Source organism: Felis catus, chromosome C1, assembly GCF_018350175.1.
Source record: "Felis catus isolate Fca126 chromosome C1, F.catus_Fca126_mat1.0, whole genome shotgun sequence".
Taxonomy (NCBI): Eukaryota; Metazoa; Chordata; class Mammalia; order Carnivora; family Felidae; genus Felis; species Felis catus.
Window position 1 is genome coordinate 65,193,074 of NC_058375.1, and position 25,046 is coordinate 65,218,119.

General features: G+C 40.4%; 2 protein-coding genes and 1 pseudogene across 8 annotated transcripts in view; 2 read left to right on the top strand and 1 right to left on the bottom strand.

The window, feature by feature from the left end:
* The window catches only part of MIGA1 (mitoguardin 1), a 105,849-nt gene extending 101,135 nt beyond the window's left edge, over window positions 1–4,714 (top strand). For both annotated transcript variants that reach the window (XM_011284922.4, XM_019837270.3), the window contains exon 16: window positions 1,036–4,714. In XM_011284922.4, coding sequence (XP_011283224.1) covers window positions 1,036–1,254 — 219 coding nt within the window. In that variant the 3' untranslated portion in view covers window positions 1,255–4,714. The remainder of the gene's footprint in view (window positions 1–1,035) is intronic.
* Window positions 4,715–11,946: 7,232 nt separating this feature from the next.
* The window catches only part of NEXN (nexilin F-actin binding protein), a 51,396-nt gene continuing 38,296 nt past the window's right edge, over window positions 11,947–25,046 (top strand). For all 6 annotated transcript variants that reach the window (XM_023258841.2, XM_023258840.2, XM_045036061.1 and 3 more), the window contains exon 1: window positions 11,947–12,073. The gene's annotated coding sequence lies outside the window, so the exon portion shown is untranslated. The remainder of the gene's footprint in view (window positions 12,074–25,046) is intronic.
* On the bottom strand, window positions 17,888–18,138 carry LOC111562007 (annotated as a pseudogene).

Sequence of the window (25,046 nt, forward strand, 5' to 3'; positions counted from 1 at the left end):
AATACAGGGAACCAACTGGGGGGTTGCCAGAGGGGAAGGAATTGGGAGGCTGGGCGAAATAGGTGAAGGGGATTAAGAGGTAGAAACTTCCAGTTATAAAATAAATAAGTCACGGAGATGAAAAGTACAACATAGGGAATATAGTCAATAATATTGTAATAACATTGTATGGTGACAGGTGGTGACTACACTTACCTTGGTGAGCACTGAGTAATGTACAGACTTGTTGAATCATTGTGTTGTACACCTGAAATTAATATAACACTGTATGTCAACTATGCATCAATTTAAAAAAAAATGGGTTTCAGCGTAAGTATTAACTTACTGAAATGAAATATCTTTCGTGATCTTTCTATTTGAAATCTGAAATTTTTATTTTTCATCTATCTTAAGTTTTTTAGGTACAGAAAAATACATACTTGAAACTTAAAAGTGGGGCTCCTGGGTGGCTCAGTTGGCTAAGTGTCGACTCTTGGTTTCAGTTTAGGTCATGATCTCATGGTTTGTGAGTTCAAGCCCTGCATCAGGCTTCATGCTCTCAGTGTGGAGCCTACTTGGGATTCTCTGTCTCCCCCCACTCCTCTCTCTCAAAAATAAATAATTTAATTAATTGAAAAAAGTAAGAGTTACAATTATGGGAAATAGTTTACTCTTCTATCTTAAAGTTCGTACCAGTGTTCAGAGGTAACAATGAAAACATCGGTTAATGGGAAAGAATTAACAATAGCCTCTTACATTTATATAGTACTTTCAGGGTTTACAGGCATTTCCCATACATTATTTCTTTTTCATCATCATGTCGGCTCTGAGTGGTACAGAGAACAAGTAGTATTATCCCTTATTTTACAGAAAAAGAATGAGACCCAGGAAAGGTTTAAGCATTTGTACAAGGTCCCTTTTCCAGTGGATGTGGAACTAGCACTGGAGTCAGGTCTTCTGACTACTAATTCTACGCTTGTTACAATATTAGTAGCTATTTAGATTAATACACTTTTGGTCTGTTAAGTACCAACCTGTTTTGTGTTCATTTTCCAGAATCAAGTTCTTTTCTTTCTCAAAGACATTTTTGACTTCGAGAAGGTGCGCTATTCCAGTATAGAGACTTTGGCCGAAGACCTCATGCAGTTACTTATTCGCCGCACTGAACTCTTACTGGCCTATCTTGGGGCTGACGCACTGAGGCATACAAGTAGTTGTATAAGTAGTCATGGTCATGTTATGTCCAGTGGCCTGTTGGAAGCCAAAGTACAATAAGTACCATAAAAACCATACAACTTGAGTGTGCTATGAAATATTTAAGGTAACTATTGATTTTGTAACACACGTTATAAGGAATTGGGGGATATGGACTCAGGGAGAGAAAAGAAAATCTAGGAAAGAACGAGTGATCCTACTATATTTACACAGAAGTTCTGTCATTGAATCCCTGTGTACTGTACCCAAAATGATGTTTTCTAGTCTTTAGGTAATAATTTAAGTGTGGTGAAATGTTATATATTTTACAGAAAAACTGCTTGAATTGAAACCAGTACTTGGGAGTTAATTGATATGTCGTCTTGAAGCTGTCTGCAATGTCCAGTATCATTTTCAAAAGCTCTGTTTTTATGCTTTGCACCTTGAAAATATACACTTTAGCCAAGACCTTTGTGGCCCACATATGTAAGAATATATTACTCCTTGTGTCAACAAGTTTAACTTTGCCTGAAAATGTATTTTTCATTGTAAAGTTATTCATTGTTTAATCAAGTTTGGGCAGTAGTGGTGTTTAATATGTACTGCTTACATTATTGCTTGTGCATTCGCTTATGTTTGAATCAAAGAAATTGTCATGGCTATCTTATAAAACACTTAAATGAATTGACACTGAGAAGTTTACATTAGATTTACTGCAGTTTCCAAAATATATTATTGTTGGGCCTATAAGTTAGAATAGAGACTGAAGAAATTTCTTTTATCTTTTTATAGATTAGAGCATTTTCCTTTGAATGAATATTGATTAAAAAGATAACATTTATTAACTGTGAGAGGTAATTAAGATTTTTTGTGTCTGTAGTTTTGAGACTATCTCCCAGTGAATATCTGAAGGTATTAATCTGGATACAGTAAAATAATTTCTCCTTTCTCTTTCTACATAACGTAGCACACTGGGGGTTTGTCATATTATGCCCCTATTTTTAAAATATTCATACTTTGAATCTTAGTGAGGTCTTAAAGGTTTTTTTCCCCCTGAGTTGAACAAAATATTTTTTAATGGCATGGAAGTATATTTCATGTCCTTTATGATAAATAGATAAACAAATGGCTTGTTCATATGAGGGGTTCTTCAGGGTATATTAGATACATTCAGAGCTGTATTAATTTTGTGTCTAAATCATATACCACTTATTTAAAGTGGCTCACTCAGCAAATCAATGGATTGGGGTTCATTGATTATGCTCCTGAGATGGGCTTTATTTATTTTAGGAGTGAGTTACCCAGAAAGATCTAAAGTATATTTTTTAAAAATGAATTTTTAGATTAAAGTGCCTAGTTTCTGATTAATAAGTAGGAAATGAAAAGTGAGGAGGAAAGCATAATCTTTTAAGGTTTTAAATTTACATATGTGCCATATTTATGTACTATTGGTTACGAAATACGAGTTTCAGAATCTTTATGCTGTTTTCATGTTACTGTGTTCCATAATATGTGGATTAGAGCGTTAAACAGTATGAAATATTGCTCTGATATTCAGCTCCTGACCTTTCTTACATATATTCGTAATTTAACAACTGGCTATTCATAACTTTTATTATTGATGGAGGAATATCATTAGAAGTATCAAAACTAAAAATTCCATTATGTGTTGTTTTATTTTTTAATTCATCTCTTGTATTTTTAGTTTCTTGTTGAGGTACCCCTGGCCTCGAATGATTCACACGTGTATACACACACACACACACACACACACACGCACCACACACACACTCTCCCATCATTGTGTAGACAGGACAATTATTGCTTATATTAATCTTCCTGTTTGCGGGGGGAGAGGGAGGCTAAATGTTCTAAGCTGTGATTTTACAAACAAAGCTAGAAGTAAACTTAATTACTTTTTTAGTTGAGGAAGATATTATTTTAAACCTATTTTGAAGAATTGCACTATTTAATAATGCTGCTATTACATAAGATGACTCTGGGGAGTTTATTTCATCAGATAAGATGAATAGCTTTCCAGAAGGTGTTTTATCTTCTCTTTTACTTTTCACCTTAAAAAAAAAAAAAAAGCCACCCATATTCAAGAGGTTGGTTTCTCAAAATCAGTGAGTTTGATTAGTTTCTTGTCAGTTGTGTAGCTACTATTTTAGCAAAATGCTTCTTTGTGGCCTTTGATGAAAGAGACAAGAGTGACCAAGTAGAACTTCAGGGTAGTAAGTATAGGAAAAACCTCTCTATTGTAAGGGAAGAAACTTGAACTTTTTAAAAGAAACATCTCTCAAAAACAGTTTCTGACCATAGAAGAGTGCTTAACACATATGTACCAGTTTCAGTTTGCCTTGATATTGGGGTAAACAGCTAAAACAATGTTGTAATAATAAAAAAGGATTAAACTAGTCTAGAGCCTATTAGGAAGGAACCCTGTTTGACACTTAACATTGCCATCATGAGTCCTACTAATATCCACTCCCCTGTGTATATGCTAAGGGCCTTGAAATCATTCGAGAAAATGGCTTTTTCTTCCTGTTTTCTGGAAGAAAAAAGATCAGTCAGTGTTCAGGTGATTTATATTTGCTAACTTTTTTTCTATTTTGGTTTCTCTATGTTTTTGTTCAACTAAAAGTCTAGTTAGTTCTTCTCGAAGGCTTATAATACATTTATTAAATATCAAACTGACATTACTTTTTTATTTAAAAGAAGCCAAGTTTTTCATCCTGTTACAGTCAGCTTCAAAAAACTTTCTCTCAGAAAAAAGTACTGTTTATTTGCATCCCTTTATTTTGATTCTATTGTTAAATTATCTGACTTTATAAAAAAATATTTACAAACTTTCTCTTGCCTTAAGATGTAACATGTTCACACCTGAAACTAATGCAACATTGTGTGTCAACTATGTTTCAATTAAAAAAAAAAGAGGTCACGTTTTCTACTTAAATGATTACCTAAAGAGTGATTATTTGCATCACAAAAGAATGTGTGAATAATAAAAATGTTTATTATCCTTTTAAACATTGAAATAGGAATGCCAAAGTAACATTTAATATACTTCTCTGTGACCTTTCATAATCAGAAATTTTTAATTATGTTCATGACATAATTTGCTTTTATTTTAATATGAACACATATAGGAAATTATTTGGAGTATATCTTTCAAAGTAATTATAAGAATGAGGCTGAATTCAAATCTTTTGTTTTTTGCTTGGATTAATCATATTTAGAAATTTCTCTGGGACTCAAGAATTTATATAATCTATGATTAATGGAAATAGGGGCATTCTTTCTTTGTTCCTAATGATTGTATTGTGTTGTTTTGCTTAGTTTGAGAACAACCATGTATTATCTTTACTTGGCTGATATTAGTAAATGTGTCTATTTCCTAAATGTAAGGACTGTACCTACTAATTTATGTAAAAGTGAAACACTACTGTAGCAGAAAAAAATTGTACCGGCTCTTTAGCCAAAATAAGCTCTGTAACATGGACGTATTTCTGCTACTGCCAAATAAAAAAAACTGACGGTACATCTTACTGAGGTATCGACTATTTTATACAATGCTTATATACTTTTGCAAGATCATACTTGTCTCATCAGACCCCGACATACAGGAACTTTCAGTGTCGGCAAGATCACGTTCACAGGCACAGGGAACACCGACACTGCAGAACTGTTGGAATCAAGTGCCAAAGTAGATGTTTTCTTTATGGACTGAGTGGGAGAAAAGACAGTTTTCTGATGAGTGAAGCCAAAGTACTTGAGTTGGGATTTGTTGTTGTTGTTGTTGTTGTTGTTGTTGTTTGAGAGAGCATGCGTGCAATTGGGGGGAGGGGCAGAGAGAGAGAATCTTAAGCAGGCTCAACGCCCAGCAAGAGTTCAATATGGGATCATGACTCAAGCAGAAATCAGGAGTTGGATGCTTAACTTACTGAGCCACTCAGGTGCCCCACAAGTACTTGTGTTTCAGTTAACAAAGTGTTTTGATTGGCAATCCTGTCAAACGATACAAATTTATCTGAATGATGTTTGTGCATCTGTCTCTATTCAGACATCCCATTTCCCACCACTTCCTCATCAGAGTTCAGATACAGTCAGTCAAGGAGGGGGTTGTTGCCTGGACACCGCTGGAAGCACCAGGCAGCAAAGAACGGTTTATCTGGCCATAAACAGCACCTGCCATACAAGTGCGAGGTCACTCTCTTCCCAGCACGGAAATGGGGCTGGGATCTGGGGCAGCATCTCTGTCTCCACTTCTGTTTTCTTTGTCATCCAGCACCCTCCTTGCCATCCTCAATCCCGCTGCCTGAATTTATGTTTTGTATTTTAAACATCACTGAGTTTGGGGGCGTCTGGCTGGCTCAGTTTGAAGGGCACGCAATTCTTGATCTCAGGGCCGTGAGTTCAAGCCCCACCCTGGGTGTAGAGATTACGTAAGTTAACAAAAATAAAAAATTTAAACATCTCTGAAATTTCAGGTTTGTTTAGAATACGTCTGTGCAAGCATGTCAGTGTCTTGTTACGTTATTTGTAGGGCTTTGCTGGAAATCTTTATTAACTCATTTGGTTTACCCACTGTCTTCCCTACTGTTCTTATGCTACTTTTGACTTTTATTACAAAGTGTTTCTTTTTATACTCTGTATTCTGTAGTACTTTATCCTGCCACGTCTTCTCCTTTAATCTCTCCCTCTCCTCATGCTGCTATCTTTGATCAGGCTGCACAGCTTTCTTGTCTGCTGAGGTGGTGGTGTTTTTTACCCCTGCCTCTGAACAGTGAAAACCTTTAAGTAACCTTCATCATTTGGGCAGGGAAGACTGAATTCCAATATAGAAGAAAAAAGCAAACCTTCTTTGACACCTTATTCTTTGCTTAAAAGCCATAGCAAAGTAACTGGTACATCAAATATCACCTCAACGTTTTGCTTTTAACTGTCTCTTATGTGTGTCACAAAAGCCTTTTCACAAAGTACATTTATATATAGGAGATTACAGAACTTTTATGATTTGCTATGTTTGAAGTAATACCATAATACTTGACTATAGAGGAGCACTTTGACATTTGCAAGCACTTGAAATATATGATTTCCAGAACTTTGTTGATTTTTTAAAAATTTATTTATTTAACAGCGCTGTGAGAAAATAGGCCCACAGACTTTAAAAAGGACTGGATCCTTAATGTGGTTAGGAGATGGCTAATTTAAAAAAGTAGGGGAGTGCCTGGGTGACTCAGTTGAGCATCCAACTCTTGATTTCGGCTTAGGTCATGATCCCAAGGTCATGGGATCAAGCCCTGCATTGAGCTCCACACTGAGTGTGGAGCCTGCTTAAAAGTCTTTCTTTCTCTCTCTCTCTCCCTCTGTCTCCCTGTCTCTGTCTCTGTCTCTCTCTCTCTCTCTCTCTCTCTCTCTCTCTCTCTCTGTGTGTCTCTCTCTTTTAAAAAAAAGTAGGTTAGAGGCACCTGGGTAGCTCGGTCGGTTAAGTGTCTGACTTCAGCTCAGGTCATAATCTCGCAGTTTGTGGGTTCGAGCCCCACATTGGGCTCTGTGCTGATAGCTCAGAGCCTGGAGCCTGCTTCTGATTCTGTGTCTCCCTCTCTCCCTGCCCCTCCCCAACTTGTGCTCTGTCTCTCTCCTTCAAAAATCCAAAAAAAAAAAAAAAAGGTTAGGGGAGCCTGGGTGGCTCAGTTGGTGAAGCATCCGACTTTGGTTTCAGCTCAGGTCATGATCTCACAGTTTGTGAGTTCGAGCCCCACATGGGCCTCTGAGCTGACAGTGCAGAGGAGTTTCTCTGTCTGCCCCTCCCCCACTCTCTGTCTCTCAAAATAAACTTAAAAAAAAAAGTAGTTTAAAGCAGGTGTGTTTGTTATCTACTGCTGCGTAACAAATTATCTCAGAATTTAGCAACTTGAAACAACAAACATTATCTCACAGTTTCTGAGGGTTAGGAATCCAGGAATGGCTGTTTCTGGTGGTTCTGGCTTATCATGTCTCCTGAGATTGCAGCCATTTGAAGGTTTGAGCCGGACTGGAAGATTTGCCGTCAAGATTTGCTTATTTACATGGCTGTCGTTAAGCGGTATTAGGTTCTTGCCATGTGGGCCTCTTGGCTGCATAAGTGTCTTTAAATTTTTTTTTTTTTAACGTTTATTTATTTTCGAGACCGAGAGAGACAGAGCATGAACGGGGGAGGGGCAGAGAGAGAGGGAGACAGAATCGGAAGCAGGCTCCAGGCTCTGAGCCATCAGCCCAGAGCCTGACTCGGGGCTCGAACTCACGAACCGCTTAACCGACTGAGCCACCCAGGTGCCCCTACATAAGTGTCTTTAAAACTATTGCTGGCATCTTCCAGAGTGAGCAATTCAAGCGGTATCAAGACAAAAGACACAGTATCTTTGATAATCTAGACTTGGAAGTGGCACATCATCACTTGTGCTGTGTTCTATTGATCACCCGGACCAACTGTGACAACCGTGACACAATACGGAAGGGCATTACACAAGGGTGTGAACATTAAAAGGCAGGATCATTTGGGGTCATCTTAGTGGCTGGATACCATCGCAGGGAATCATAATACATTATATATAGTTAAGGTAGATACTTTAAATGAATAAATATATATTCTTTGGGCAATAATTTGATGTAGGGTCAAGGCCTTCACTACGAGTATGGATCTGTTTGGTATTCTGAGGTATCTTTGTTGTATAAACTATCCATCTAAATCATCATCTGGGATTTCCAGTTTCCCTTACTTTTGAAGGAGAAAAAATTTACATGGGAAGCAATGAATGCCAAGTCCCCCTAGTTTTCTAATTTTGTAGCCACTTCTATACTTTGTCTTACCCCCACCTAGCTTGATGGTAATTTTTATAATCTATTTGCCTTTATCAAGTCTTCAAAGCTTTCATCCTAGCTTTTGTAAAAACATTACTTACTTTCACATTTATTGCTTTTTGTAATGTTTATGTCATTTCAATAACGTGCAACTGATATAATCAAGTTTGAGAATAAACCCAAGTGATTCATGATAGGTATATGAGGTATGTTTATTAAAAAATGGCAAGTCCTAGATTTCAGATAGTCTTTTTTTTCTTTTTATTTATGTACTTATTTATTTTGCAAGAGAGAGAGAGAGAGAGAGAGAGAGAGAGAGACTGTGTGTGTGAGTGGGGAAGGGACAGAGAGAGAGAGAGAGAATCCCAAGCAGGCTCTGGGCCATTGGTGCACAGCCCAATGAGGGGCTCGTCTCATGAACTGTGAGATCATGACCTGAGCCAGAATCCAGAGTTGGACACGTAACTGACTGAGCCACCCAGGAACCCCTCAAATAGTCTTAAGTTTAGCATGTCCAAAACTGAGCTCCTGACCACAGTGGCTTAAACCTCCTCTTGCCAGCACTTGACAACTGACAACTCCATTCTTCCAGTTCCTCAGGCCAAAAACTTTGTCCTCACACCTCATGTTGTATCTTGTGCCAAAATCTACTGGTTCTACATTTTTTTAAATGTACCAAGAAAAAAAAAAGTGCCAAGCACTTCTGTCTTCACAGGTGTCACCATGGTCCCAACTCCTGTTACCTGTCATCTGGTTATTTTGGACACCTTGTAATTGGTCTCCCTGTCTCATCTAGTGTATTTGTAGCATATCAGCCAGAGTGAACATGTTAAAAATATGTCAGATCATGTCACTACTTTGTTCACAATCCACCATGGCCAGCCATCTTAAAGGCCAAAGTCCTTACAATGTTAGACAAAAGGCCCTGCTATGTCCTGTCCTCGTCTACTTCCTCTTTTCACCCTATGCCACTCAGCTTCATCCACACAAGCCTCCTTGCTCTTTCTAGAACATGTCAGGATCTTTCTTCTCTGGACCCCTTTTGTACAATGTTTGGGGTACCTGGATGGCTCAGTTGGTTGAACGACAAACTCTTGATTTTGGCTCAGGTCATGATCTCACGATTTGTGAGATCGAGCCCTGCAACGGGCTCTGTGCTGACAGAGCAGAGTTTTTTGGAGATTCTCTCTCTCTCCCCTGCCCCCCCTTTCTCTGAATATAAACAAATAAAATTAAAATTAAGAGGTGTAAGCTATTCATTCCTCAATTAGAGAAACATTCTAAATCGGTAATTGAAACAGCTATTTAAACTTAATCTAGACAGGTGGCCTAGATGGTCCAGCTCGCCCCCTTGCTCCCTTCAGTACCATTCCCTCAACCTTCTTTAGTTCATGAAACTTTCCACGGTCATTCTGGCTGCAGGACCTTTGCACAAGCTGATCTCTCTGCATGACATCCTCTTTCCCCACTCCCCACTTACCTAACTTCAACATATGCTCCTGCTGTCCACCTAAATGCTGCTTTCTCAGAGAAGCCTTCCCTCCACTCCCAACCTGTGTCAGTGTTCCCTATTATGAACTCTCATTCCACCCCTTTCCTCCTGAAACTTTCCAACTTATAAGTATGCGTTTATTTTTATGATTTAAAGAAGCGAGTACAAGCTCTCTTAACTGATAATCCACTTGCTGGGTTCACCTCATTAGACAAAGTGCTTCATTCTTCCTACAAAACTCTAATAGGGGGATGCCAGGGTGGCTCAGTTGGTTAAGCATCCAACTCTTGGTTTCAGCTTAGGTCATGATCTCATGGTTTGTGGGTTTGAGCCCCGAGTTGGGCTTTGTGCTAGCAGCACACAGCCTGCTTGGAATTCTCTGTCTCTCTCCTTCTTTGCCCCTCTCTCACTCGCTCTGTCTCGGTCTCTTTAAAAAAAAAAAAAGAAAACCCTCTAGTAGGTATCCAAGGCATGGGAGGCCTTCTTCTCCCTTCACCAATTCATTATTCATTCTTTCATTCAACAAATATGCAGTTCTAGATACTGAGGATATAGCAGTTGACAAAATAAATAAACAGCCCTGCCATCATGATCAGACATTCTAGTGGAAGAGGGCAGACAATAAACATTGTACTTAGTGATATGCAATATGGATAAAACCACAGCAGGAAAGGAGGGAATGCTGTGAATGGGGTGAGTGGATATTGTATTTTTATTTCATTTTTGTTGTTGTTGTTTTAGAGAGAGCACGCACACGTGCGCGTGAGCAGGAGAGGGAAAGGCAGAGGGAGAGACAATCTTAAGCAGGCTCTGTGCTGCATCAGCTTACGCCTTTTATTTTATTTTTTAACATTTATTGATTTTTGGGAGAGTGTGCACGCATGCAAGCAGGAGAGGGGCAGAGATGGATGGGGGGGTGGGCGACCCAGGATCCAAAGCAGGCTCGAAGCTGACAGCAGAGAGCCAGATGTGAGGCTCGAACTCATGACCTAAGCCAAAGTCCACTGCATAACAGACTGAGCCACCCAGGCGCGCTCCCCCCCCCCCCACCCCCAGCTTAGACCTCTTAAAAGAATTTCCATCATGGTGCACCTGGGTGGCTCAGTCAGTTAAGTCACTTTCGGCTTTGGCTCAGGCATGATCTCACAGTTCTTGAGTTTGAGCCTCACCTCGGGTTCTGCACTGACAGTGTGGAGCCTGCTTGGGATTCTCTCTCTCTCTCTCTCTCTCTCTCTCTCTCTCTCTCTCTCTCTCTCTCTCTCTCTGCGCCCCTTCCTTCCCCCACCCCCACACTGTAGCATGAACACTCTCTTTCTCAAAATAAATACATAAACTTAAAAAATAAATCTCCATCCTGAGTGTATGGTGATGGGGTGGAGAAGAAAAGCTACAGCTGGGAGTAGAAAGCCTTTTCAATATCCCTGAAAATATAACCTGAGCACCACTGTCCGTCCAGAGCTGGAAGTTGGAAGTGTTTGTCCCTGCTGTATCTCTGTGGATGCTACTTCAATAAAGTTTTTATATTTTTCTTTTTTTCGTTCTCTCTCTTTCTTCTTTTATTATTTATTTTGTGCATGCAGTGAAAAACTGAAGATCTCCCAAACCAGAACCCCCCCCCCCTTCGTGGGTTGTCTGATGGGTTTAACTGACAGGCTGGTTGAAAAGGCGTGTGGGTGCTAACATTCTCAGGTGCCTTTAGTTTAAAAAGACCAGAGATGATTTGCCTTTAACTAGGGAAAGGTGGTCGATTATATAAGTATTATTCGCTTTTAGTTGTGTGTGTGTGTGTGTGTGTTTTAAACCTCTTCTTCTCCCTCCCCCTTCTCCTTCCACTTTTCTCTATCACCACTCTCTTTGGAGTTCAAGACGAAAGCCAAGAAAAAGACAGCCACAGCCAGACGAAGTGGTCCCCGGACTGCTGCCCTATGGTCTCAGCAACAAAGGAAAAATTGGTCAAAAGTCATGCTTTCGTTGAAGACAAGGTGGTGGCTCGGCGTGCGGGGTAGAAGCCAAGACTGCAAGAGCCGCTGAGAGAAGCGAGCCCCAGGGCCAACAGGCTGTGGGTAGTGGGGAGCCGGCTCCAGCCTGTCTGTGAATCCCATTCCAACATCACTCCTTACCCACCGGGGAGGCCGCCTCCCGTGTCCGGTCCCTGCCGGGAGGTGGAGGCCAGAACCCCGCTGAGAGGCTCGGCGACCCAGACTCGGGCGACCGGCAGGTTCTGGCGGAAAGTTGGCAGCCGCCGCCCCTCTCCAGTCTCCCTCCTCGACACTCCACCCCCCTCCGGGCGCTACGGCGGAGGTGGGGGTTGGGGGAACTGGCCTGGTGTTCTGGAACAGCTGCAGCCGGCGCTGGGCCCGCCTGGAATGCGGGAACAGGCTGCGCACCAGGACTTTTATGGAAACTTGCTGCTGGAGGCGGCGGCGGCGGCCAGAGGGCTCCCAGCGGCAGGAGCGGCGGCGGCAGCGGCCGGAGCGCCCGGACCCCTGCCCGCACCCAGGCGCAGGACGCGCACAGCCTCTCCGCGCGCGAGGAGGACACTCGCTGCTCGTCGGCTCCGGGCTGGTGAGAGCAGTCGGGGAACGTGGGGCGGGGGCGGCGGACACGGAGGTGTCGGGTCCCCCGCGGGGGCGGGGGCTGCGGGAAGACGCGCCCCGCCGCCGGGCTGAGCCGCAGCCCCCTGAGCGCGCGGGGCTGCGGCCAGCTGTGGCTGCGCGCCCGGCCCGGCCCGAGGGAGCCGCGTCCTGCGGACTCGGCGGGGTGCCGGCCCGGGTCTGCGCCTCTGGCGGCGCGAGCCGGCCTTGGGCTCTAGCGGCGATTTCCTCGGCCCGCTCCCCTGCTTTCAGCTCCGCCCGTGCCCTGTCGCACGGAACTCGGGTGCTCGGGTGCCTTCCCTACTCCTGCAGGGAACGGCCCTCCGCGAGCGCAGTGGGTGCCAGTCCCCTCGCTCTCCCCTCGGGGTCCAAGCAGGCTCCAAGTTCAGTGGCGTCCCCCCCCCCCCCACGTGCCCCCGGAGCGGTCTCCGTCGCCGCCAGCGATGCCTGCTGTTTTTAAGAGAAATCCTTTCTGGTGCGTCCCTGCGGAGGTTGGGGAGTAATATGTGATTTAACAGCCCATCAGCTACCCCCTCCCTCCAAAGTATTTTCTGGAGGCTATTTTGTCCGAGGTGGGATGTTGGGGTTGCGCAACTACAGTGGGAAGTTGGAGTGGAGTGCGTAATGTGGTCACCTCTGTAGACCTCCCTTGTCCTCTCTTTTTTGAAAACGCCACGCCGTTCCAACTGTTTGTAAACTGTGAAACGCTCTACAGTGCTAAGAATTTACTGGCATTTGTAAAGAAAATAACGAAGTTGAGAGGTTATGATTATCGCAGTGGCTTCGAGACCTTCATTTTATATTTATTTGAGGACCATAACGCGAAACAAAGAGAGCTGGGGGGAGGGTGCGGTGGAGAGCGAGCGAGAATAAGGTAAAAATAGCATAAGGGTATGTCCTAACAAAATGTCTGTCCTTGGGAAAGAGGCAGGTAGAAAAAATGAAGTAAGCCATGAGAAATAGTTCCATCAGCAAAGCCATGGGAGCATCATTCATCAGCTAAATTTTGTTAATGAATTTGTGTAACGGGCCCATTGGCCTGCGAGTCACAGCATAACTATGTGTTGGGTAGTACGATTAGTAAACCTGAGTATTTATGCCATCTTAGTCACACGTCATTAAGTGAACCACATTATTCCCACCGCCCCCCCCCCCTTACAGGTTGGATTACTGCCGTAAGAAAACTCAGAATACACTAAGTCTTTGAAATTCTTCTGAGTTTTGAGGTGTGCCAAGGTGGAAAATGCATAATTAATCAAACTGAGGGACAGTTGTTTTTTTGAGATATGTTTAGTATAAATGAACTTTGATTATTTAATACAACTAGTTATGATTCTTCCTCACAGCTGTTAGTTCTCTATTTTTGAAGATCTTTTATACTTTGGAATAATTTAAAGAAAAATGTGGGAAATTGTGTGTTTTATCTACAACAACTCCCTTAAGGAGCCCTAAGCAAAAACTGCAACAAAATTTTTTTAAATCCGGTTTCCCTCAAATTGGCAAAATTCGGTTTTAGTGGAAGATTCACACTTCAAAATCCCTTTTCAGCTGAATGTAGTGAAGAGCCATTTTTCTTGTTCACCTTCAATGGAATCTGTGCTATTTTTGAAAATTTGATATGTAAGACTGATCATTGTCAAAATGTGTGTCATCTCGAGATGACTATATTTAGCATCAACAAAGGAATGCGTTATCTAGGCTTTTGAACAGTATTTTTCCCCTGAAATTACACTTGAAGTATTTAGGTTAGGGTTCCATTTGTGAACAGAATGAAAACTGAGTATGTATATTTGGAAGAGATTAATTGGGGATTTAGATTGCTTCGAACCCAAGTGACCTGAAATGACATACTTCTTCATTTAGGAAAAAAGGATAAAACTTACCGTTATCTTCAAAACACCCTAAAGGCAAATAAAAGTATTGTTTAAATAAAAGCACATGCCTCTAAGAAGGAAAACAATGAAGTAAATGTAGAAAAGTATGTAGTAGGTGGGCAGATGTCTAAACATTTTTATGGGAGAGAGGACGCAGTATATTTTAGTATGTAAGGCATATACACACAAAATATCTTGGTAGCTGTTTTATAATTTAGAGGGAAAATGACCTACAGCATTCTTAACAATTTCACATAGTTTTGTTCTTACTTAATCAATTTGTGGTCTATATCACCTGTGTAGGTTTTTTCATGTTCTCTTCTGGTTTTATAATTGGAAAATTACATATTATTTATATACACTTGGAATTGTTCTATTTTCTTTTTCTATTTAAGTATTCAGTGCATAGTTTGGCTGGACTTAACCATAGCGTAGACTTTCTACACTCTGTGATGAGTGGATTTTTACCCTGAAATCCAACTTATTTAACTTCTAGTAAAATTTGTGGGTTTTTTGTTCTAAACTTAATATAACCATATTTATGGTTAAAAATTATCAAGAATGGAGGGGCACCTGGGTGGCTCAGTATGTTAAGCTTCCGACTTCGGCTCAGGTCATGATCTCACCGTTGGTGGGTTCGAGCCCCACATCGGGCTTTGCTCTGACAGCACGGAGCCTGCTTTGGATTCTCTGTCTCCCCCTGTCTGTGCCCCTCTCCCACTAGTTCTCTGTCAAAAATAATGTAACGTTAAAAAATATCAGGAATGGAAAAGGGGACCTTCAAAATGTGACACATGTATTGTTAGCATTTTGATGTATTTCCTTTTTCTATCAGTAGCGTTTTTTTTCTCCCTGCCCCTCCTTTTTTTTTTTTTTTTTTTTTTTTTTCTTCTTGTCATCTCCTCCCTTTTGCTGTCAGATTAGAAGACAGATTGGAGCTCCCTGGGCCACGTTTTGAGGTTGGTGAAATTTGACTTCCACCTTCCTCTCTGTGCCTCTTTCTTGTCCTTTCCTCCCCTTTGACTGGGCCTCCGCCTTTCAGGCCAAACTAGGCCTCCCTTTGTCTCTCCATTTTCTTAGTGCTGCCTGTTCATTTAGATCAGGGGCCACAAATTGGCAGCCAGAAGCCACTTACGGCCACAAACAGGCTTAAAAAATAAAACCTGGATTTCCAGCCTCTCTTGAAAAATTGGAGGATGTTGGCAAAACTGGGTCCTTTCTGCACCGAAACAATACCCTGGGACAAGTAGTTGCTTCCCCCTCAGGGTACACAGGCTCCTTTTGACATTGTCTCCTCCATTCCCTGTTGTTTTACAACCAGTCCTCATTCACTTACATTAACTGTCAATTAACACTATGTGACATTGACTTCCACTACTTTTACATTGCCTGACCCTAGACGCTTGAGTATGCTTGAGTATGCTTGAGTCTTCTGATCTAAGTATGAGGGCAAGTCTGAAGCTATGATATGATGGGAAGTCTGGACCTGGCATTAGGAATCCGGACTTTAAGTGTAGATATATTTTGGTTAGCAATCCTTCTCTTAAATAATGTGATCATAGGAATGAGAAGAACAGGTTAACATTCACTGACACTAATTGCTAGTATCAATTTGAGCTGGAAGGGGCAATGTACTGATAGCTAAAATGAGTAAAAAGATTTTAAGTGGTGGGATTTCAGAAAGCATAGGGTAGGTATTTCTGGGAACTCTTAAATAATCTTAATCCCTTCCCCTCCTGGAAATGTTTAGGAGAGTTTTTTGACCCCTAGAGATTGGCCATAAAGGGGAGTTCACTACTGTTCCTCTTCTGTCTTTCCATCCTCCCCTTCTTTGTAGGCAGGGCCTGGGGCTGCCCCTTCCCAGCTGTGTCCTTCATTTGAAAGGCCATTTCCACTTGCAGAGAAGGTGAGGAAGCCCATTCTCCTCCAGAGATTACCACATCCATGTGCTTTGGAAGCCAACTTCTGGTTTTTCAAGAGACCTAGTTTAATGTAAACACAGTCCATTTTACTTCGTTTTCTATTCATTCATGCATGCATTCTTACCAGCAGCCTTCTTTTGGGAGATGTTAATCATAAGTTTTATTTGGGTTGACTTTGGATTAGACAATTTTCCTGTTCTCTCTTTGTCATTCATTCACTCCTCCAAATATGAGTTGAGTTTGTACTGTGTGTCCTAGTTGTATGAGATGCTAAGGATAAAGAATAGAGTAGAGCAGGGGCACCAGGGTGACTCAGTCGGTTGAATATCTGACTTTGGCTCAGGTCACGATCTCACGTTTGTGAGTTTAAGCCCTGTGTTGGGATCTGTGCTGACAGCTCAGAGACTGGAACCTGCTTCAGATTCTGTGTCTGTCTCTCTCTCTCTCTGCCCCTCCCCTGCTCATGCTCTGTCTGTCAAAAATAAATAAACATTAAAAAAAAAATAGAGCAGAATTCTTGCTTTTAAGGGTACTCCTAGCACAGTGATTGCCCTCTGAAAACTATCAAATACATTCATATGAGTGCAAAGTATTATACTTTTATTAATACAGAAGAATGTCAAGGCAAGTTGAAAATAAGATTCTTTGTCACTAGTGAGGAATTGCTTATATTGGTAGGAAGAAAAAAAATCTATTTCTAACGGATAAAATAGGATCTAATTTAACATTTTTGAATTGTGACAAGGCTTATCACAGGTTTTATAGTATTTTTAAAGTATAAAGTTATCATCTTTACTAAAGAAATGTAATAAAGTTGTATTTTGTAAATGTTTTTTGAGAGAGAGAGAGCATGTGAGGGCGCACAAGCGAGAGGAGAACAGAGAGAGGGAGACAGAGGATCCGAAGCAGGCTCTATGGTCCCGACGAGGGGCTCAAACTCATGAACCATGAGATCATGACCTGAGCCTAAGTCAGATGCTTAACCGACTGAGCCACCCAGGTGCCCCAAGTTATATTGTATTTAAGTATATATTTCTGGTGAAGTGAAAAATGATAAAATTTAGGCTCACATTTTATGAAGCTCAAAACAATGTTGTTTGTTCTAAAGACTGTAAAGGGATAGGTTTTAACATTAATTGTAGTATATAGTTAAGTGTTCTAAAACCTTCTTAAAATTTGAGACAAATAATTTACTTGAGTTTAATGAAATGCAGATTGAAAGCTGTCAGTCGTGACAATTCTGTTCCTTGAGAAAGGAGATAACACATTAACACAATGTAACCATTATTATAAATGATAGCTAAGATTTAAAATTCTTTTCTTAAGGAGTACCTGGGTGGCTCAGTTGGTTGAGCATCTGACTCTTGGTTTTGGCTCAGGTCATGATCTTGTGGTTCATGGGTTTGAGCCCTGGGTCAGCCTCCGCACTGACAGAGCAGAGCCTGCTTGGGATTCTCTCTCTCTTCCTCTCTCCCTGCCCCTCCCCTGCTTGTGCGTGCGCGCGCTCTCTCTCTCTCTCTCTCTCTCTCTCTCTCTCTCTCTCTGAAAATAAATGAATAAACTTAAAATTATTTTCTTGATTCCTGCATTATTTGCTATGTTGAAATAATTGAATATCTAAAAAAGTCAAGGAAAATTAATTTAGAAAACATAGAGGTCAAGCATAGATCCAATGAAATTCTAGAATAGAAACATTAGCATGAATATTTTTAGATCTGATGTACTTAATATTATATTCTATGAGATTTACATATTGTCTCACAGCTTGAGCTTCATACCTTAATACTCAACCTGGAAATTATTTTATAACAGCTCCAAATTATACTCTATTCTTGAAACACATTTTATCAGGCTATTAAGTCATTTTCAAAAGTGTCTTAAAGCCTGTCTCACTAATTGCTGTACCTGTTGATACCAATATACATATTACCCATCCAGCATATTATGTATATAAATATATACACATGTATAAATATATACATGTGTATATATTTATATACATATACATATATTTCACATACTTTAAAATTAGATAAAAAATGGAGAATGATAAAATAAGTAATGGAGTAACAGTCAAGAAACCTGCAGCTGAACATTTGCAACCTCAGATAAGTCACTGAGTCTCTGTGCCTCTTTTTCTGTATGGTAAGTGAAGGGATTGGACTAAACGATCTTTCAATTAGCAATAATTGTGCTTCGGATAACCCTCATTGGCTACGATCCTGCCACTGCACAAAGCTGATCTTTAAAGTCTTTGTATAATGAGCTCTAAAAATCCTGATTCTTTTTTTTTTTTAATACTTATTTTTTTATTTTGAGAGAGAGAGCATGCACACAGGAGTGAGGGGAGGGGGGAGAGAGAGAGAAAAAGAGAGAGAGAGAGAAAGAGAGAATGAATATCCCAAGCAGGCTCCGTCCATGCTGTCAACAAAGGGCTCGATCACACTCACTGTGAGATCATGGCCTGAGCCAAAATCCAGATTCAGATGCTTAACCCACTGAGCCACCCAGTATTAAAATCCATGTCATTCTGACAGGTAGTAAAACCTATTTAAAACTGAGCTCATTTTCTGACTCCTTAAACGTGTTTTCAGATTTAATCTCAATTAATGGTAACTCTGTCTACTCATTTGCTCAAACTAGAAACTTCGAGCTAATTCTTCACAGTATTCCTTGCCTCTCCTCTCCCTCTCCAAATCTAAGTGGCCAAAGCTCTTGTAGTAGTGGCCCCACTACAAGGTAAGTTCCCTGGAAGCAGGGACTTTGTCTTTTGGTTCACTTTCATCTCTCACAGCCTAGGACAGTGCCTGGCATATAGTAGGAGCTTAATGAACACGTATTAAATAAGGGCATGAATGGGTCACTATGTCCTGTCAGTTCCACTGCTAAAATGTCTCTTCCAGTTTTTGATTTGTAATGCCACTGTCTTAATTCAGGTGTTCTCTTGCCGGGATCACTGTATTTGTCCTCTTCCGTGTACCTCAATTTTCTGCATGGCTGTCAGAGTGCTTTTTCTTTCTAGACTATGTATCCAATTCACATTCTTGCTTTAAAACAATCCCTTTCTAGATCCTCATTGCCTATAGGATCAAGTCTAAACTTTCTTAATATGACATTTAGGAATGTTCCCAGTCTGTGCCCTGCCTGTTTTTCTAGTTTCACCATATATTTGCTGGGTAACTTATAGTTCCCCAAATTTGCAACAGGTCATCAGGCAATTGGTGTTTTTGTTCTTGTTGCTGCTTTTGTCTGAATGTGTGAAATCCTATTTATCTTCTATTTCTCTTTCAAGGTCTAAATCAAATGTCACTATCTCTGTGTAATGTTCCTTAGTCCCAAGCCCCTCCTTTATCCCACCATTGTCTTTTCCACAACTTTTCCATGTTTCTACAGCCCTGTGTATATACTACTATTATAGCACTTAATATGTTGTGCATTAACTAGTTGCGGTCCCATCTATTTCTTCCAACAAAGCTATTTGATTTCAAAGGCTGTTTCATACAGCCTTTGCCAGGCATAGTGTCTAGTATCCCATTGCCAGGCATAATGTCTAGTACAAAGTACGTTCTTCTTCTCACAAAAATACTGTATCATTAATATAGACCATATATGTCAAATTAGGAGAAAAATGCAACCTTTTTGATAAATCCTATCATAATATGATATAGGCTATGGTAGTATTGTGATACTCTCTCTGAAACCTATGATGAATACTTAGCTGTCTTAATTTAACATGAATGATTAATATGCTAGACTGGCATCATTAAATCCCTTCATCATCCCAGCCTTCTTTATTATGACCAAGCTCTTGTTGATGAGCTACATGTTTAACCTTGTCCTTTAGTGTTTTCTCTCATTCTTGATAACAATTCATCTGGCTTGCCTGAGATCTTTAACACAACAGTGCAGCGAGGCTGAATCGTTGTGTTGCTGCTGCCCCCTTAAGGTGGCCAAAGACACTGCATTGCCTGAGCAAGCGGAAGAAAAGTCACTTAATAGATTAGATTAGGAAAAGACTGTGAGATTCCCAAAATCCTTTGGTATTCAGGTTACTGAGTATAGGAATTAAGTTATTAAAACAACTTCATTTAGCATTCTAAAACAGTGAGGGGGTACTCAGTCCAACTACTCCCTTTGTAGAAAGAACTAACGTGAGTTGATAGAACATTCTTTCCTGTAATTCAGCAAATCTCAGAATGTGGTTTTAGAATTCCTGGGAATATCCAACACCCTTTAGGGGCCCATAAAGTTCTTCCTTTTTCAATTATGCATCTGTATGAGGCCATATCTTTATTTTTATTTTTTGAGGCCATATCTTTAATACTTCAATCAAAACAACATGTCACAATAGTTCAAATGCAGAAGAAGGTATGAGAATGTACCTTTTATTAAGCCAGAATTAGAGATGTGCAAAAAATGTAAAACAATGCCACTCTTACTATTTTTATTCTGAAAAATAGTTACTGTCATAAAATGTGTGTGTTGATATGTAATGGGTTTGTTATTATTTGCAAGGACTCTCTTGGGAAGACTTTGAAGTAACCAGTCCAAAAAAATTGTAAGTTCTTATTTGATGACATTATTAATAAAATTAAGTTACATATATAAATAAAATGTAAGGATTTTTTTAATGTTTATTTTTGAGAGACAGAGCATGAGCAAGAGAGGGGCAGAACGAGAGGGAGATACAGAATCTGAAGCAGGCTCCCAGCTCTGAGCTGTCAGCACAGAGCCCAATATGGGGCTCTGACCTCAACGCGAGATTGTTAACTGAGTGGACATCAGATGCTTACCCTCTTAACTGACTGAGCCACCCAGGTGCCCCAAATATAAGGATTTTTTTTTTAAGCTACAGTACATCGCAGGAAAGACCTGGAGCCTCTACACTGAACAAAGGATGAGAGTAGAGGGTTTTAATTTTCAATATTTTAAATATCTATAGATAAAATCCATACAGAAGCTCTCTAAGGCTTCTCAATAATAGATCCAGACATTAGTCCTAAACTCAAAAAGTTCTAAAACCACTCCTCTAATTTATAGCCTGTCTTCTACTGGAGGCATTTTTCTTTAACATCAGAAAACTTATTTTTATATGCATTCCCACACTTTCAGATGTTATTTAAATGAATCATTTTCTAACCAAAATTGTTAGCCTTGTTATATCGGTAATTAGCTTTCATCCATCTACACTGTGAGCTCCATAAAAAGATAGATTTTATTCATCTTTGTGTAGTGCCTTACACTGCATCTAGCACATTGCAGAAAGATGTTCAATAACTTTTTAAACAAAAAATATTTTAATGTTTATTATTGAGAAAGAGACAGAGCATGAGCATAGAAGGGGCAGAGAGAGGGGGAGACACAGAATCCGAAGCAGGCTCCAGGGTCCAAGCTGTCAGCACAGAGCCCGGCACAGGGCTCGAACTCATAAACCATGAGATCATAACCTGAGCTGGGGCCAGAAGCTTAACCGACTGAGCCACGCAGACACCCCAGAAAGATGTTCAATAACTTTCTTGAGCGAATGAATATTCATTTCAGCTAATTCCATCTTTTCCCATTTATTTGTAATTCTATCACACTCATAACCTCTAAATCTAGGAAATAACATGTGTAAACCACCTACTGTGTGGCCCCATAATAGGGATTCAGTTGTTAGTTTCGGCTCTTCTCCTTCATTCAGTGTAGAGACTCCAAGTCTTTCCTGCGATGTATTGTAGCTTAAAAAAAATCCTTACATTTTATTTGTATATGTAACTTAATTTTGTTAATGATTTAATCAACTGAGAATGTACTGATTTTCTTTAAGTAGTTACTTTAAAGTCTTCCCGAGAGAGAATAAAAGGCAAGTGTTATTCTGGGCCTAATTCTGAGGGAACAGGAGGATGTACTCTGTGGTGCCTAGGATGTAGTGATTTCAGCTGAAGTAGGGTTTAAAACATCAGTAAAGTGTCATCACTTATGTGTCCTGCTGCACTGGTATAACAAATAAACAGATTTTGTATTGCTGAGGACAATGGAAAAAGCAGGTGATTTTTGAAGCTTTTTGATGGTTATGTGAGAGTGCATTATATTAGTCTAATTTTGCAGATGTCTGCAATGTTTTATAATAAAAAGTTAAAGTAGATTAGACTGATATTTCTTAGGTGTGTGTGTGTGGGGGGGTGTTTAACAATATAAAAAATTTAAAAGTTTAAATGCCAGATACACCTAGAAACCTAAGCACATTTAGAGGTGTCAGAGACTGAAAGAGAGCAAACATTCATGCTTAGTTAGGGCTTAGCGGAGAAAATCACCATTTCTATTATGATTAGTTTGGGAAATTACTTCATTGGTTAAAAAAAAATGTGGCTTAAGAATTGTCTTGGAAGGGAGCGCCTGGGTGGCTCAGTCAGTTGAGTGTCAGACTCTTGTTTTCTACTTGGGTCATGATCCTGGGGTTGTGGGATTGAACCCTGTGTCGGGCTCCACGCTGAATGTGGAGCCTGCTTGGAATTCTCTCTCTCCCTCTGCCCCTTTCCCCTGCTCTCTTCCTCTCAAAAAAAAAAAAAAATCATCTTGGAAGGGGGTGCCTGGCACCTGACTGGCTCAGTCGGGAGGAGCATGTGACTCTTGATCTCAGGGTTGTGAGTTCGAGCCCCGCGTTGGGTATAGAAATTTTATCTTGGAGGTGGAAATAGGCTATTGACTAAATTTGTTAGGTGGGAGGTTGAAGGAATGGGAAAAGATAAGGGAAACCAGGTCTGAGGAAGCCTGCAGAAGACCTACAGACCCAGATGAGAATTTTAATTCTGATCTGTGATGCACTATGCAAGTAATGTTCTCAGAGCTGGAGTGACGGACCAGAGTTAAGGAGCACAGAGGGGCAGGGGATGCAGTAGTTGAGGAGGCAGCCTGGTGAGCCTGATGAAAACACAAAGAATGGCAAACTGTTATCCTGTTATAAATCAAAGGAATCATGGCTAGAAGTTACTACAGAACATTTTAAACCTCATTTTACTAATGTATACTTAAAATCATTATTCTGATAATATGTATCAGTTAAGAACTTTAAAGAAACCACATTAAAAGAGCTTCCCTGTAGAAACTGAGGTAACTTTATGTACTCACCACACTTGAATTCTAGTACCTCTTGAAAAAATTTGATAATTCAAAAATGTTTATCAGGTTTCTGAGGAAGGGAAAACTGTTAAAGTGAGTACTTTGAATTTTGTAGGTTTTTTTTATTTATCCATTTTGAAAGAGAGAGAGTAGGTGAGGGGCAGAGAGAGAGAGAATCCCAAGCAGGCCCTGTGTCACCAGCACAGAGCCCGACAGGGGGCTCAAACCCACCAACTGAGATCATGACCTGAGTTAAAGAGTTGAATGCCCAATTGATGGAACCACCCAGGCACCCCTCATTTTGTAGGCTTATTAAAATGACAGTGATACATGTGAATACTAAATATATGAATACTTTTAGCTACGTAATTATATGTAGTTAAAGGAGGGCCTGGGGTCTCTGCTCTAAATAAAACTGCAAATTCCACATGAGTTTTTTTAAAATATTTTTTATTTTTGAAAGAGGGAGGGGCGCCTGGGTGGCGCAGTCGGTTAAGCGTCCGACTTCAGCCAGGTCATGATCTCGCGGTCCGTGAGTTTGAGCCCCGCGTCCGGCTCTGGGCTGATGGCTCAGAGCCTGGAGCCTGTTTCCGATTCTGTGTCTCCCTCTCTCTCTGCCCCTCGCCCGTTCATGCTCTGTCTCTCTCTGTCCCAAAAATAAATAAACGTTGGAAAAAAAATTAAAAAAAAGAAAGAGGGAGAGCGTGTATGCACACAAGAGGGGAAGGGGCAGAGGGGGTAGGAGACAGAGGATTTGAAGTGGGCTTTGCGCTGTCAGCACAGAGCCCGATGCAGGGCTTGAACTCATGAATAGTGAGATCATGACTGGAGCTGAAGTCAAATGCTCAACTGAGACACCCCAAATTCCACACAAGTTTATAGGCTAGTAGGGGAAATGTTGACTAATAGCATATAAAAAGCATGAAAGTGGGAGGCAATAATCAATGAGTCTAAGATTGAGTGGATATTTGAGTGGAATATGACAGTATGTTCCCAAAAGATTAATTTGAAAATCTTCTGTAAATGTCCAAGAGCAGATTTTAAAATAAGTACAGACAGTTCATTAAGAAAATAAAAGTTGGGTCAAAGGGATGGGATGTTTTAGACTTCTCAGTTTTGATGATTACTACATGTATATTGAAAATCTTTCCATGATGCCTTTTGGAGTTTATTTTACATTATAATTTCTTATTTATAGGCATTGAGGTAGGCACTGGAAAGGAACCAATCCACGGTAATCTGGGAAAGGAGCATAAAGTCTATCAGATGTGCAGGTCAAAGTCTGGGTGGAATTAAGAGAAGTGCCAAAAGTAGTCTGAGAATAGAAGTCATTATCTTAGGCATCTGACTGGAAGGTTGGGGTATGGTGTATGCTTCCTTTCAATTCTGTATCAGATGATTGATGTTAGAACCCCACCTGTGTTTGTAGATAGTAAAGCAGACTGGACCATTAAAAATCCTGTTCCAAGGCTTTTGTTGAGGGTTTTGGCCAAGAGACTATTAACAGCATGAAAATTGGGAGAACGTCTGTCTATTCAATGTTGTATTTCTCAATACTTAGCAGAGTGCCTGGCACGTAGCAGATGCTTAATAAGTATTTGTGTAATAAATAGTGTATTCTATTTATTGTATTCCATTATTGTATAATGAAAATCATAATGATAGTGATGAGAACAGTAATCTTTAACTGTTTATAAAGTGCTTCACCTTGGAGTTGGCAGGATTTACCTATCAGCAAACAATTATTATGTAGGTCTATGCTGGGCAAATGCCATGGGCTATGGATACAGTCGTGCATAAATTACAGTCTCTACTGTCAAAGAGCTCACATTCTAGTAGAAGAGGTATTCAAGAAAGTTCATTACCATACATTGTGGTAAATGATACAGTCAATGTAAGTATGGAGGTGATATGGAAACACACACAGGAGAAGCACGTAATCCAGTCTTGTGGAGTCGAGGAAAACTTCCTGGAGAAAAGTGACTAAGTACTAAAGGATGAGTAGGAGTTAGCTAAGAGGTAAGGGAATGGGCAGAACATTAAGCCA